Source organism: Mus caroli, chromosome 9 (assembly GCF_900094665.2).
Source record: "Mus caroli chromosome 9, CAROLI_EIJ_v1.1, whole genome shotgun sequence".
NCBI lineage: Eukaryota > Metazoa > Chordata > Mammalia > Rodentia > Muridae > Mus > Mus caroli.
Window position 1 is genome coordinate 106,461,225 of NC_034578.1, and position 15,494 is coordinate 106,476,718.

At 40.8% G+C, this 15,494-nt stretch overlaps 1 protein-coding gene across 13 annotated transcripts in view; it reads left to right on the forward strand.

Moving 5' to 3' along the window:
- Lrrfip2 (LRR binding FLII interacting protein 2) overlaps nt 1-15,494 on the forward strand; it is a 107,228-nt gene that overhangs the window by 66,945 nt on the left and 24,789 nt on the right. For 7 of the 13 annotated variants that reach the window (XM_029481644.1, XM_029481649.1, XM_029481647.1 and 4 more), the window contains 4 exons: nt 4,423-4,467; nt 5,787-5,903; nt 8,760-8,831; nt 14,993-15,163. In XM_029481644.1, the coding sequence (XP_029337504.1) occupies nt 4,423-4,467; nt 5,787-5,903; nt 8,760-8,831; nt 14,993-15,163 (405 nt within the window). The remainder of the gene's footprint in view (nt 1-4,422; nt 4,468-5,786; nt 5,904-8,759; nt 8,832-14,992; nt 15,164-15,494) is intronic. The other 6 variants (XM_029481646.1, XM_029481651.1, XM_029481650.1 and 3 more) reach the window with 1 other exon arrangement.

A 15,494-nucleotide genomic window follows, 5' to 3' on the forward strand; every position in this document is an offset into this window, starting at 1 on the left:
TCTCCACATCCTCACCAGCATCTGCTGTCACCTGAATTTTTGATCTTAGCCATTCTGACTGGTGTGAGGTGGAATCTCAGGGTTGTTTTGATTTGCATTCGAGACAGGGTTTCTCTGTATCGCCCTGGCTGTCCTGGAACCCACTCTGTAGACCAGGCTAGCCTCGAACTCAGAAATCCTCCTGCCTCTACCTCCCGAGTGCTGGGATTAAAGGTGTGCCACCACACCCGGCTCTATAGTAGTTATTTTTAAAGTTAGGAATCGAATTAACTCCTTAGACATTTACTTGTGCACATAACATGAAATATAAGTATTTTGGGATATGTTTGTTAAAGTGTGTTTAAAAATACTTTTCCTCTTACCCTGTGGCATCCCCCCACAGCTCCTAAGCATTTTCGGTGAGTCCCAGTATCAATGCTTATTGTGTTTGGGATATTTTTCACTATTCTTTTTTCTGAATTATTCCAGAGCCAATCCATTTACACCATGTCATTTCCTAATAATCAGTTTGGCATGCACACCTAACCATTCATCCCTAAGGAAATACGTGCTTTCCTAACACCCCCTCATGCCTAGCCCATGTTCAGACGCTTCTGGTTCACTTCTTGCCCCCTTTTTGGTTTTGATAAAGCAATAAAGTGATAGTTAGACTTTAAAAGCTGAATAATAAAATGTTTCTTAGTAAAATGCCACTGATTTTATGTTTTAAAATGGACTCTATGGCACCCTTCCTAGTGGTTCCCAGCTGTGGGGACTGCATAGAGGCAGAGTGTCCATGGCAACACTGGGTACATAGCGGTTAGGTACATTGTGACCTGTCTTCTGAGCTCATCTCTCCAGGGCCTCAGCCCCAGCCCTGTGGAGGGGATGAGAGGTGGCAGTTGTTCTGGAAATGCAAAGATTGGGTTTTATTAGCACTTCACTTATGGTATGAAGTAGCTATTCCTGAACTATTTTAATCCTAAAAATAATTTCAATTATTTTAATTGCAGTCCTAATTATTCCACATTCCTACTTCTTAAATCTGGCTGTACAGCAGTCTCATCTTGCTGTGGATTGAACCAAGGATTTTGTCCACATATGAAATTAAAAGGTGGTTTCTCAGTTATTCTCTGAGATGTTGTCCATTTTATTAACCTGCTTGGTAACCTCATTTTCATATTAAGATTTTAATTTATTTTGTGTATGTGTGTTGGTGTGACATTGGCATGGAGCACGTGTGTGGGTCAGAGGACAGCTCACAGGAGTTGTTCTCCTTTCACATAGTCCTGTGGAGTGAACCCAGGTCATGATGGTGAGTGGTGAGTGCCTACCTGGTGAGCGAGCTGTGCCATTGGTCCACTAGCTCCTGCTTTTCCCCTACAAATATGATTGAATTTACTCTATGTACCTGCTCTCTCCATAGCTTCATTTCTGCCAATCTCACTATTTATGATACCTGAATTAGTGGTTCTATCCCCTGTATATTCAGTTCTTGGCAATTTGCTTTAGTGATTATGTAGAAATGAAGAGCTTTACAATTTGTCTCTTCCTGACTCTTTTAATTAAATAACTAATATAAGCAAAAGCTTGTCTAGTATGGGGCTTTCCAAGTATTCTTGTTCTTTTACAGACTGAGGCCATTGCATTTTGCATTTTCAGTGCCTATAAAACACAGTTACTTTTGCCTTCTGATGATGTCCTCTAAACAAGCAGCTCTCTCTAAGAGCTTCTGCTTCCGTTCACCTCACTGAAGCAGATGAAAGGGGATTCATATCGGTCCATTCTTCACTGGCCCCAGCTTTGCCTTTGAAAGATGTTTTCCAGCTGCTGTGTGTGGGCACACTGTATGGAAAAGGTGCCAGCCAGTTCTACAAAACTACAGGGTTCATATGTTGTAACCTCTTGTCTTGTTCTGTGGGTCAGGCTAGAATAAAGGAAAATAAAAAGAGTAAAATGTGCTGACTTATTCATTGCATCTGCTTTTGAAGGAGATCCTTTGCCAGGATTATTTCAGGAAATTATTAAAGTCATTGTTTACTTTCCTTCTATGGTTATGGAATCAGATCCACTTTCTGTGTTTTTTATGTTTTACATTTAAACAACTTTTAGATAACCTTATTTTTAGGTTGAGTATTCTTAGTAGAAAAACTAAAAAAAAAAAAAAATCCATTTTGTTCTAAAATATAAAGGCTGTTGAATATTAACGTGTTCTATAAGCTGGGTTGCCGTCAGTTCAGTTACACTAAAAATAATATATAAAATTAACTTTAACTGTTATATATAAAGTATGAAATACAGGTGTATTCTATGTTTAGATTTGGGTACCATCTCTCCAAGAGATAAAATTATTTCCACAATTGAAAAATAAATCCTAAATTTGAAACACTTTTTTCCCAAAGTATTTCAAATGAAGGACATTTATTAGAAGTTAATGGGTGATTGTGATTCAGTGAGTACATTTAACAAACCACACTGTAAGCATTTTACTTATTTTTATACCTTGAGCATGATTAAATTTTACTGCATTTGAAACCCATGTCAGAGTTTGGCAGGTCCTTTCAGCCTTCACTGTAAACACTGCTTGTCATTGCAGTCCCCTTTCATAGACAGCGTGAGCCTCGGAAGGGAGCCTGACAGAGTCTCTGGCTGAGCCACTGCAGCCAAGCATGGCTGCTGTGTGCTGGCTTAACGATTCCTCAGGTTTGGCTGATAATCAGTTTGGGTTGTGACACTGAGTTTGTCAGAATACAGTGAGCACTATAGTCAGTGTTGTGGTGCTCCAGTGATGCAGCCTCTGTATGTACGCTATTCCACAGTGATGCAGCCTCTGAGATGTAGGCTATTCCACAGTGATGCTCTGGTAAAAGTGGGTGAGTTTGGGGGTCATGTTTATAAGAAAGGTAATATGAAGAAGGATTTCAGATGGACTAGACTATTTTAATTTTGAATATTTCTTTTCTCATTAATGAAATAATAGCAGAAATGAGTTAGAAAAATAAGGCAGTTTATAAAGATACCCTTCTTGACTTTGAATGATATTAGCCATTGTTCAGTGCTTTTCACCAGAGCAGATTGAGAGGGAATGTCTTCATATAGAGCAGACACTGGCAATATTGAGAGTCCAGCTGTCATCACTTGCTTATTGTGTGACATTTGATGTTATTTTTAAATAAATCTAAATAAATTAAAATGATTTCCTTTTGAAAATATTACAGCAAGAAAGGACCCAAAAATACATCAAGCCCCAGCATTTGCATCACTAACAGAGTACTAACTGAGTAAAAGGTCTTTGTCAAACATGACAACTGGGTAATAGAAAACACTCTAAAACCTTTCAAATGCGAGGACATTGGAGTCAAGTCATTGAGCAAAAGCGAACAGAATGGTGTTTTAGTCATCAGCTGGAGAAAGTTTCCAAGTCCCTACCTAGATGGGCTGAGAAGGTTGACCTCACAGTTCAGGGCTAGGGATATTTTATTTTTGTTTAAAGTTGATGTTACCTTTTCAGTGTGGTTAATAGTATATGCAAACAAATGTGTATGCTGTAGTTCATGAATCATGTTCAGATCCTCTGAATTTTTTCCCTTAGCTAAGTTAGACTTTTGGAGTAGGTCTATAAGGACTTCCCTTCTTGCAGCAGGTCTGGGAGGCCAGAGACAGGTTAGTCTGACAGGCATGTCACATGTTGAGGTGACTTGCCACAGTGAAGCTATTAAAACAAGAAAGTCTTGTGAGGACAGGTGGGTGTAGTGTTTCTGAGTCCTTACACACTAGTTGCTGGTCCATGTTCTTGAAGTACAGACAGTCTATGTAGACACAAGGCTTGCATGACAGCGATCAGACAACAAATAAGCAGATGAGTGTAATAGTGTGGGAATCAGACATTCTATGAAGGAAAGAGAAGTGGGGGGAAGGAGCTCAAGAATGTGGCTGTGACGTTGTTAAGATTTTGAGAGGCTTGGGGTGATTGCCCTTTGTAGAGCAGGGCTTGGTGTGGAGAAAGGCCAATTTTTCTACCCTTGTATTCTTTGAGTTTGCTGTGTAAAAAGAAAAAGGTTTTATAATCCTTTTTGTCATTAAATAGTTTTATGCATTATTCTGTATCTTAATAATGCTTACATTTTGTATTGACGTTTGCAGTGTTCACAATGAGGTTTGTATGTAGTTTTCTCTAATGTATTTTAAATACCATGAAAAAAAATCTGTCTAAACAATCTAAAATTTCGAATCTATGCTGCTTGATTTTTGCTGATCTTCTTTAGGATGTGGACTAAAAGTTCTTGATGCTTTGTCATAGCTTTTATTCTAGTTTTAATGTGTTTACTTTGGTTCCACACATCACTGAACTTAGAATGCGCCATTGAGTTTGCTCCTCTCCCCCCAAAACAAGTCAACAATGCTGAGCGTCTTCTTGATTTTTATCTCTATTTTTTTTTCTAGTTGGATGAAAAATCTGACAAACAGTATGCTGAAAATTACACAAGAGTGAGTATAAAGTTCTTGATGGATGGAGCTCTCGGGGTCAGCCCCATGCTTCCTGTGACTCTTTCACTCTGTTCAGCACAATTGGCTGACAGAGTGGTTCTTCCCTTCGTCTATTTCCTGTCCTTGACCCCTCGAAATTCCTGCAGCCTTAGATCATGTGAAAGTCCTACATGGAGAGAAGAGTGCGTTTATTTCACTGGCCGTCATCCTAAAGCTCTTGGCTGTGGCTTTGGTTTGCAGTCTCTGAAACTGACATTGAGAAGCCATTAGACACGAAAACCAAGCATCTAGGAATAGACCAACAAACTCATCCTTTTGATTTTTCTTCTTATAGCTAAATCACTTCTATAAGGAAACTAGGATAGCTTCCTTGTGGAGGAGTGCCTCTGCAGTAAAGGTTCTTTTTCATAAACATCTTTTGTTGGTTGTTCTTTTGTTTTTTTGAGACAGGATTTCTCTGTTAGGAACTTGCTCTGTCGACCAGGCTGGCCTCAAATTCACGGAGATCAGCCTGCCTCTGCCTCTCAAGTGCTGGGATTAAAGTCATATGCCACCACCATCCAGCTTTAAAACATATTTTTAGGAAGTCAGGAAAATGTTGTGTTAAATTTTATAATGCAAAGCAGAATTATAAGTCTATGTGATTTTAATTTTTTTCAGCCACACTCTAGAAAAAACAATCAATTTAAATAATATTCAACTCAATAGTCAAGCAATATATTTCAATATAGCATCAACATAAATGTTTTGTTTTGTGATATTTGAGTTAGGGTCTTTGTATGTAGCCTGGCCTTAGTTATTGCAGCAGCCAATGACACTGCACCAACATGACTGGTGCATTTTGTCCACAGTTTTTTCTGCAGAAAGCCTTCAAAGTCTGGTACACATTTTCTACTTATATCTCACTGGAATCAGCCACATTTCAAGTGCTTTCACAGGGCTCTCCACAAGTTTTCTAGATAGGACAGTTTTCTTCTGTTTATTAGTCAACAGTGTGGCTTTGGGAAGAGCAGTCTAAATGCATGTTCTTGCTTTTAGCCAAAAATAGTTCATCTTTCTTAGCAAAGGTGAGATGCTTAAGCAGTGTTAGGAACCAAGGTAGGGAAGCACTAATAAGACATTAGTTCTGAAACGGCTGTTAGCCTGACAGCTCACCCGTGTTTGAGACCAGCATGGGTTGCAATTGGTCCCTATTGACTGCATTATTAGAATGTTCATCCAAGGCTCTTTATTGCCCCACTGCTCTGCCCCTTGCTTCATCTTCACAGCAAACATCTGAAGACACAGCTCACAAGTGCCATTTCTTTTTCCTTTTTCAGCCTTCATCTCGAAATTCTGCCTCGGCTACAACGCCTCTAAGTGGGAACTCATCCAGACGGGGTAGTGGGGACACCAGCAGCTTAATAGACCCAGACACCTCATTAAGTGAACTGCGGGTAAGCACAGTCTGCCTGCCTATGCAAAGCAGCTTTGGTGTTTTGGTAGTCCGTGGAGCTTTTAACATTTCATGTGACTTACGAGGAACAAAGTAGGGTTTCTGTAAAGACATGGGCATCAGAGCTCAGAAACCTTACCTGGATGTTTCAGAGCTGAGAGGAGTGGATTAGATTATTCTTTCTTCAGTTCTCTCTTCTGAAGGTTTGATGCCATTGCAATGGGTTCTGCTAGTGCCAAACAGTTATGTGATCCATATGAAAGTTTTCTTTTAAGAATGACCTTGCCATGTTTTGAGTGGAAAATATTTGAATTTACAAAGAACAGGTTATGTAGAAGGAATTTTTAGCCTTTTGAGCCATTATCATATTAGATACTTGAATACAGGTTCTCAGTATTTCATAGTAATAAAAGTATAATATTTGGATAACAGAAATACTTGAGCTAGTGGGAAGTTTACTTAATCCATCAGTTGAGTCTCCATATTTATTAACCCTTTTATTTCAAAGATGAGAATGTACCAAACGATTATTTTTGAATGTCTTATTTGCTGAATCTGTTATCTGAAGAGTGGATCAAGACTTGTGAGAACAGTTACATTCATTTGCTCACTCACTCACTCTCTCACTCACTCACTTGCTCGCTCGCTCACTCAGTCACAGTTTTTGAACACTTGGCAGTGGACCTGTAGACAGCCAGTTGTAACCTGGTCTTCAGGAGATCACTGTTCTTTGAAAGGACAGACTGATGTGCGTCAGTTGAAGCAGCTAATAGTAAGCAGTGGCACGAAGAGCAGGGTAATTAGTTTAGAAAGGCATTGCAAAGACCAGGAAAAGAGAGCAAAGGCTTTTCAGAGAAGCAAGCGCCAAGCTAAGACTGAAGGAAGAATAAAAGTGAATAAAGCATAGAAGGTGGAGGAGAGTCTCTCTTGAATGAGTTCAGAGAACTTTAAGGTTATTGGTACAGGATACTTGCCAGAGGATAAGGAAGGAGGATTTGCTGGTGAAAGAAAGCAGGAGAGTGGGGGGAGGGGGGGGAAGGCAGTATGTAGGTGGGGGTACAAATCCCAACTCCTGTATTGCATAGGAGAGCAGTATGATTTGAATTGAATTCTTTTTAAGATATCTATCTATCTATCTATCTATTTAATAAATATGAGTGTGACACACCAGAAGAGGGCATAGATGATTGTGAGCCACCATGTGGTTGCTGGGGATTGAACTCAGGACCTCTGGAGGAACAGTCAGTGCTCTCAACCACTTAGCCATCTCTCCAGTCCCTGGTTTGCATTCTTAAAAGTAACTCTTAACTCTAGCCACAGTCCTGAGGGAGAGTATCACCCAGGGCTTGAATGGTGAGGGTGAAGTGGACAGTTGATGACTTTCAGGGGAGAAAATGTAAGATTGGCCCTGAAGTTACTTTGTAATACTAAGATTAGGGTGGGCAGTAAGTCAGGAGATGGGAGTATCGGATAGCTGCCTTTTTTCCTTTAGTTTTCTTTTTTGTAAAGGTGAGGTTGCTTGTATTTCTCTGAGTTGGCTTGAGCAGGTGGAAAGGGAAGCTGAGCAAAAGCTGACAGCAGCTGACAGCAGTGTGTGTGTGTGTGTGTGTGTGTGTGTGTGTGTGTGTGTGTGTATGGGGGAGTCGGCTACCTGGAGGCTGTACCTGTGGCCGTGCTTTCCTACTGCCGAGTAGCAGAAGAGGTTGGATGTGTACTGGGGCAGGTGCCTGGTTTGTGAAATTGCAAGACAGCAGAAAACGAGGAGTTCTAGAACAGTAGCAGGGAGGAGAGTTGACCAGGCCAGTGGAGTTCTTTGAGCTGTTACTACTGGCCAGGCGTGTGTGCTGAGGACACAGAGTTTGCATAAGGAAAAAGCTTGCCTTTAGGGGCTTCATTCTCATGGGACAGAAGGACACTGAGACAAGCTATTCCAGCCTTGGACTTAGGCAGCTCCTGTATAGTTTTTGGCATTTGTGTAGTTTTTTTCCCTTGAAATAATAGCCTCTGAGAAAGAGGTGGTTTTAGGTCCTAGTACCTGACTTCTGATGGGCTGGCCCCCTAGCAAAGTGGTTGTTTAATGAATCAGTGAGTACAAGACTAGCACACCTATCCGAAGGGAATGAGATAGGCAGGGAAAGCACAGAACAAGATGTTCTCCAACCATCCATTCTGTGCCACTGTTGTACTCAGAGCCCACCTTAACGTTACATGATGTGGTTGGACACAAGACATAGTATTTTCCCTTTTAAAATTGGCCTATTTAAGAACTTTTATGGAAACCTTTGGAGCAGATGCTCTTGTCACCACTTGGATGTGTCCTCAGGACAGAATCTCTCATTGAAAAGTGTCCTCAGTGTGCATAACGTGCCTCTCTTTCTCCCAATTAATGTGCTTAGTACCTGTGTTATTTAAAAGTGACCAAGTATGTTGAGTATGAACTGGATTATACTGGATTATGGCTTTTGAAACTTATGCATGAAGAGTAAAATTTGCTTCCAATAAATTTACTATGTAGTTTATTAGTTGCAAATGAAGTATTGTACTAAAATATTTATGATTTATAAAATTTAAAAATGTTAGAATTAATACACATCTTAAAATATATATTTATATTCTGGCTTCTGTTTTCTATGCCATCTTAAAAAACATTCAGTGCCAAGACAGTACTGAGACTAGACAGTTTCTCCAGCTCTGCTGTCATCAGAAGAACCTGCCTCTTGTGGTGGTTTGAAAGTGTTGAATGTTTGTATTTTTATATTTAATTTCTCTAGTTTTAGATGAACTAAGTTGTGTCTTCATGTGACTCTTCTGAGTTTTGAGCTATATTTGTGCGATGGTTCCTTCCTGTGTCCTGCAGGACATCTATGACCTGAAGGACCAGATTCATGATGTAGAAGGGCGGTACATGCAGGGCCTTAAGGAACTGAAGGTACAGGGCTCCTGCTGCAGCCCATGCATGCTCTGTTGCAGAAGTGTTGGTGATGGTGGTCCCACTGCTCATAGCTTTACTAACAGTGTTTGTCCTTCAAGCATGTGCTTAACCTGCCAAGCACAGTCAAGGGAAGCTTGCGATCCGGCTGATGTTTCAAGGTTATTGTGGGTTTGGGGAAGGTATTCTGAGCAGAAGATAATGTAGCTTGTACTTTTTTGTTGTTTTGAGACAGGGACTCTATGTAGCCCAGTCTGGTCTTAAGCTTATGGTCATCCTGTTTTGGCCTGGAGCTGACACACTCAATTTTTACTACTTGTCAAATATTTAGGTCTTAGTCATACAACATGAGACAAACACTTACAAATATTCTAAAGATATTTTTATTAAGGACTGGACCTTGAAATTCTTCCCAGCACAATGAAAACATTGCCTGATTCTGTCACCAAGTCCATTCTGGTTAAAGTGGAAGGAGGAAGCACTGTTCTGCCCCTTTGAGAAGAAGGGGCCTGGAGCCTGCATACTGATTCTTTTCTTGCCTGTATGTAAGTTAAGAAGGATGACATGTGTTCAGTGTCTTAATGAATTTGGATCTGGCAAGATGTCTCAGTGGGTAAAGTAGCTTGCCGCCAGGCCTGACGTCCTGTGTTCGATCCCTGAAACACACATGGTAGAAGTGACCTGACACCTGCAGGCTGCCCTCTGCCCTCCACCTGTGTGCCATGCCATATAGGCAGTAATAAATGTAACTTAAAAATGTTAAGGGATCTAATCTTAAAAAAAATAATAATTTGGAGGGCAAGTTGTATAACTTTTATCTATTCCCAACAAAGATGTCTAGACTTGCCTCTGTAAATGTGTCAGGGAGACATTTGGTTGGAAATAGCATCTGATTATGCCCACGCCCTCCATGTTTCAGTATTAAGTTCAAGCTGGATATGATGAAGAAACTAAAGTGGTTTTGTTTGTTTGTTTGCTTGTTTTTTAAGTCAGACACCAGCAAGTATCTGTAAGAGTGAATGCAGGGCATTCCAAAAGGTAACTGAGCACGTGCCACACAGCGAAAGGTGACTCAGCACATCCCTCCCCACACTCCCACCTCAACCCCCTAGTTGTTTCCAGAAGTATTAAATACGAACTGCCAAGTTCCCATGCTCCATCAGCTACTCTACCCATCAACTCTCTGGTGGGGGCCAGAGCTCCCAAGTTCCCTTTGCTGCCACGCTGGCTCCATACAACCACAGTCCACCCTGCGGTCAGCCACCACACCACCCAGCCACCTGGTAGAAACAAAACGCTAGAAGCTTATAATTAACAAGTCAGATTTATTAATAAATTCTCAATTCACAAGATACCAATACAATAATTTCAGAACCAATTGATAATGATAAAACCTGCCCACCTAGATTAGACAAATTATCCCAATTAGTCTATCCTTTACGATATCATATCTACCTGTGGCTATTTAAAGCCACACTGTAGATTTCAGAAATTTCCTCTTGCAAGTTGAGAGGCACAGGACCTTCTTCCTGTCCACCTCCATCTTGGCTTCTTCTCTCTCCTGACATGCTCTTTGTCTCTGCAACTCTTAGCTCCGCCTCCCTTTTCCCTGTCCAGTCACGGGCCTCCTGCTGCACTATTTAATATTATTAATATTTTATATTATTTTAATGTAATTGGACAGGGAAAATCCTGCCACAGTAGTTGTTAGGTTTGTGAGGCTGCATGTCTTAGTTGGTCATCAGTATATGCAGGAACCCCAGAGAAGTTGGCTGGAATGCCCGTGAAGGACTGAACTTGCCAGGAAGACTGAGGGCAAGCAGGCAAGCACAAAGCGTCCACTTTCAGTGACCTTTATGGAGGCTGCCACTAGAAGGTGTGGGCCAGACTTAAGATGGGTCTTCCAACCTTAAACGATCCAATCAAGAAAAACAAACCCCTTACAGGTGTACTCAGACGCTTGGGTTTTAGTTAATTCCAGATGTAGTCATGTTGATAATCAAAACAGCTCTCACATGTGTGTGTGTGTGTGTGTGTGTGTACACATATATCCTCATGCTTATAATCCCAGCTCTTGGGATGTGGAGGTAGGAGGATCAGTAATTTAAGGCCAGCATTGTCTCAAATACAAACAAACTGAGGTCAAGGGGGAGGGAGAGAAAAGAGAGAAGAGAGGGGAAAGAAACACTTTTGGACCAGGTTCAGAGGCACACACTGGAAACCCCAGGTACTGAAACAGGAAGATGACTTGGGCCTGTGAGCCCAAAACCAATCTGAGCAACACAGAAAGAACACCTGTCTCAAATAACAAACAAACAAACAAACAAACAAACAAACAAACAAAAACTTTGGGTAAGCAAGACAGAAAAAACACTGATGCTTATAAAAGTTTAGATTTCAGAAATTTCCTCTTGGAAGTTGAGAGGCACAGCTGGGTACTTCCCTTAGGCAACCAGAAGCTTTGCACCATAGCTGTTACTAGCTTCAGTAAGCAACCAGTGTGCCCAACAAAATCTTCATTTAGCCAGACCAAACCCAGCTCTGAGAGATGAAGACATAGTTGAGGCTTCACGTCCCCAAGGGCCCAGCCCAAACTGGGCAGCTTTCATTCTTCCAGTCTCTGAGAGTTCATATTGCTTTTACTAGGACTTGAGATTTTGGTGACATGCAGTTAAGATGACTCCGTTCCTTAGCATGTGCTGGGAACTACCTCAGTCTCTACATAGGTTTGTTGTGTTTACTCAAGTAGGAGCTGAGATGTTGAGGACAAGAGTAAAGTGTCTGTCATTGCATAAATTGTCTGACATAAGTGCTTGCTTGAGTCTTGTGTTTTCATTTTAGGAGTCAGTCATCTCTTCAATTCCAGAAAGAACTACTGAGCAGACTAGGAGAAGGAGTCTTGTCAGCTACAAACTGATCAGTGTATTAAGTGTCCATTTTATACTGTGAACTAAGACTAAAATCATGAAGATGCTGAATTCAAGTACTAGGAGAGGATTTGGCATCAGTTATGAATGCTTATTTGAGGAATATCTAGGCATAGTCAAAGCTTAAACATTTACACTGTAGCTCCAAAATGTGGTGTATATCAAAATCACCTGGAGTTGCTTAAAATATAAAGTGCTAGTCTCGACCTCCAGTTTGGGAATCAGTGGATCTGGGAGAGGGTTGAAAATTTGTGTTTTCATAAAACTGACTCAAAATGACTATCACTATGCTAGTAAGATTAGAATATTTTTCCACCTTGGCACTTTAAAGTCTTTCTTAAAAATATATTTTATGCTTGTATACGTGGGTGGTTTCCCACAGAGGCCAGAAGACATCACTTTCTTAGAGCTGGAGATACAGATAGTTGTGAGCCGTCTGTAGTAGGTGCCACAAATCAAACTTGGATCCTTTGGAAGAAGTGCAAGTGCTCTTAACCACTGAGCCATCCCTTCAGCCCCACTTTAAAGTCTGTTGTATGCTTTTTACAGGGAATCATGTTGCACAGAATTTAAATGGACTTATTATTGCATTGTGTATCTTGTCCATGTGTCTTAGTTCTGAGCTTCCTTGGATTCTGTTAAACATGGAATTACATCCTAAAATGATGAGGATTTTTTTTTCTCAGCCTCTTGGATGAAATTTGGTATTATATGAATAGATATCATTGAATTTGGACCTTCCTATAGTAGAAATTTTAAAATAGGCTTTTAGTTAAATGTTTTCAATGCTATTTTGAATCATACCTGTATTTAGTTCTGGTTTGTGAAGCATTGCTGGTTAGAGCATTGGGCATCTGAGGAACTGCCAACTGTTTCCAGAGTAGGCACTTAACTTATGTCAGCAGTGTAAGGGACCCAGTTTCACCATACCCTCCCTAATCCTTCCTTCTTTGAGGAGAGAAGGGCTGGCTAGGGATTGAGGTGGGGGTCTCTTCTACTGAGCATTTGCCCTCGGTCCTATGCCTTGGTTATGGGTTCTCCCTATCTTAGCAGATGGGACGCTGGGCCACATTTTGTGGTTTGGTGTGCAGTCCCTAGTGAGGAGCACTGCTGAGCTTGTATTCTTTGGAGATCCATATTAAACCCTCTTTGGGATCTGCCTACTCATGAAGTCATCATTTTGAGTTTTGAGCCTGTTGTTGACTCTCTAGGTCTGGGCTGAAGCCAGTTATCAGAACTGTGAATTGCCATTCACTGAGTAAAGTTTTAATTTTTAATAAGGGTCTCCTTTTTCATTACCCACCCGCAGCCATAAAGACTTACTTCTGTATTTCCTTAGTTTTGATGTTGTTTGCTTCGCATTTAGAGGGTTGGCTCATCTTGAGCTAATCTTTGTGAGTGTTGTTGGCATCCGTCTTCGTTCTTTAAACAGTGAGTTGTTCCAGTACCATTCATTCTTTCCCCTTTGGATTGTGCGGACACCTTTGTTGAAAAACTGGTTATAAATGTTAGGGCTCTTGCTGACTTATTTGTTTACTACTTCATTAGGTTCTTACACTTCTACCTCCCTCCCAACCTTTATTCCACCCTAATCCCTTCCAACCCCTCTACACTTTGTAGACGGAGAGAGAGAAGCTTGAGGAGAAGGAGGACATAGACCTCTTTAGACTACTTCCTGTCCATTAAGGGTTTTGAGTTCCTAGGGGCAAGTCCAGTCTTCACTGTCAGAATATCCAGCAGTCCTGCAATAGTGAACATAGCCGCAGGATGAACCAGCATCCCGGGGTGGCGGGGCAGCAGCTGCCACAGACCCTCTGGGGTTCTGAATTTGTATCCTCTCCAGAATCCCCAGAATTAAACTATGTTGCTGACAAAAACCATGCCTCTCCCAGAGCAGGAGACAGTTATAGCCAGCGGCTGTGGACAAACTGAAGCAGCTCCATAGCCCACACCTGGGGTTAAAACACAAATGTAGTAGTCACAGAACTGAGTTTTAAGGAAACCAGAATTCTCACACTTCTTGAGTTCTGTAGCTATCTTTGGCTGCATTGTGGGTTGTTCTTTCTTCTGCCCTTTTCAGCCCCTAACACTAGATAAAGGAGAGAAAAGAGTAGAGTTGAAAGGGGAAGACATTATCATTAGACTATTTTCTGCTGATTAAGGGTCTCAGGATATTTATTTATTTTACCTTATTTTTTGTTCACAACTACTTTAAAAACCTCAAACACAGCAACCAACCAACAACCCACACTGCCTTTTGGGGCCCTAGCATTTATATACCTTCTGAAAAGTCCCCAGAATTCCAAATGTCACACGATTGTAGAAATCACTTGCAGCTGACAAAAATCATGCCCCTGCTAGAGCAGGAGGCAAATCATAGTCAGGTGCAGTGGACAGTCTGAAGTAGTCACATATCCCATACCTGGGATTAAAAAGAAAACATATTCTTATTATATTCCTGTGCTTTTAAAAGAAACCAAAATTCCAGAATTCTCACTACCGAGTCCTAAGCCTGTTTTACTGATTTTGGTTTGTTAGACATTTGTATTATTATTATTTTTTAAAAATCTCCAAAAATAGTTGCTTTTCTAAATGAGTTTTTCTTTTTATCTTTTAATAAGTCAAAGGCAATTGCAGTTATCAAGTTACTTACTGTTTTAAAATATCTATGCAATATCTTAGGTAAAAGCTTTGTGAAATTTCAGACACTGTGCAATAGCTCTTAAGTGATTTTTGTATTTATTTAACAATGACCCCAAGATGGATAATTGCTAGGAGGAGTGTCCATCCCATTTACATTAACATTATGCACACTGAGGAAATATTGAAAACAGAAACCCAGAAAATTCAGATTAGTATGTTGTGAAGACAGAGATGGTGCTCTCTCAAACTTCTGCATTTTGAACACCAGGCGTTTGCTTGTTAAAAACTACAAGAGAAACTTTTGAAAATATTATTTGTTGTACATTTTCTGTTTCTTAAAAACAAATGTTTTCTGCACACTTTTTCTTTGCTGCTTGATGTTGTGTTCTTGGTATGCAAAGAGACCACTTCTCAGAGAGGCATTAGTGTCGTCTCATCTCTGTTACATGTGCACGCTACTGAACGAGGAGTGCCTAGCCTGCTTGCATTGTGTGGAATGCTTCCGTGTGTGTGCCAGGCCACACTGCTGTGTGTCTCTCATGGGCAGCCACCATGCCATAGATGTCAAGCTGATGCTTTTTTGTTATTTAGGAGTCTTTGTCTGAAGTAGAAGAGAAATACAAGAAAGCCATGGTGTCCAATGCACAACTAGACAATGAGAAGAACAACCTGATCTACCAGGTGGACACCCTCAAGGATGTCATTGAAGAGCAGGAGGAGCAGATGGCAGAGTTTTACAGAGAAAACGAAGAGAAGTCAAAGGTATCTGCTCATCTCGTGCATCACTGGCTTGGGGGGAGGGGAGGAAAATCACAGCCCGCTGTTTAAAGGAGATGGGGCTAGGGGGAAGCTGCAGTCAGAACTGAGTGGTCTGAGAAGTCAGCCAGTGCCCTATCGATTTTTTTCTTTTTTTTTTCTTCAGAGCTGAGGACCAAAACTCAGGGCCTTGGCACTTGCTAGGCAAGTGCTCTACCACTGAGCTAAATCCCCAATCCCACCTATCAGTTTTTTAAAAATAATTTTTGAAGGAAAAACTTCTATACTTTTTTAGGTTTTTAAAAACTAAATAACGAACTTTTTTTTTTTTTTTTTT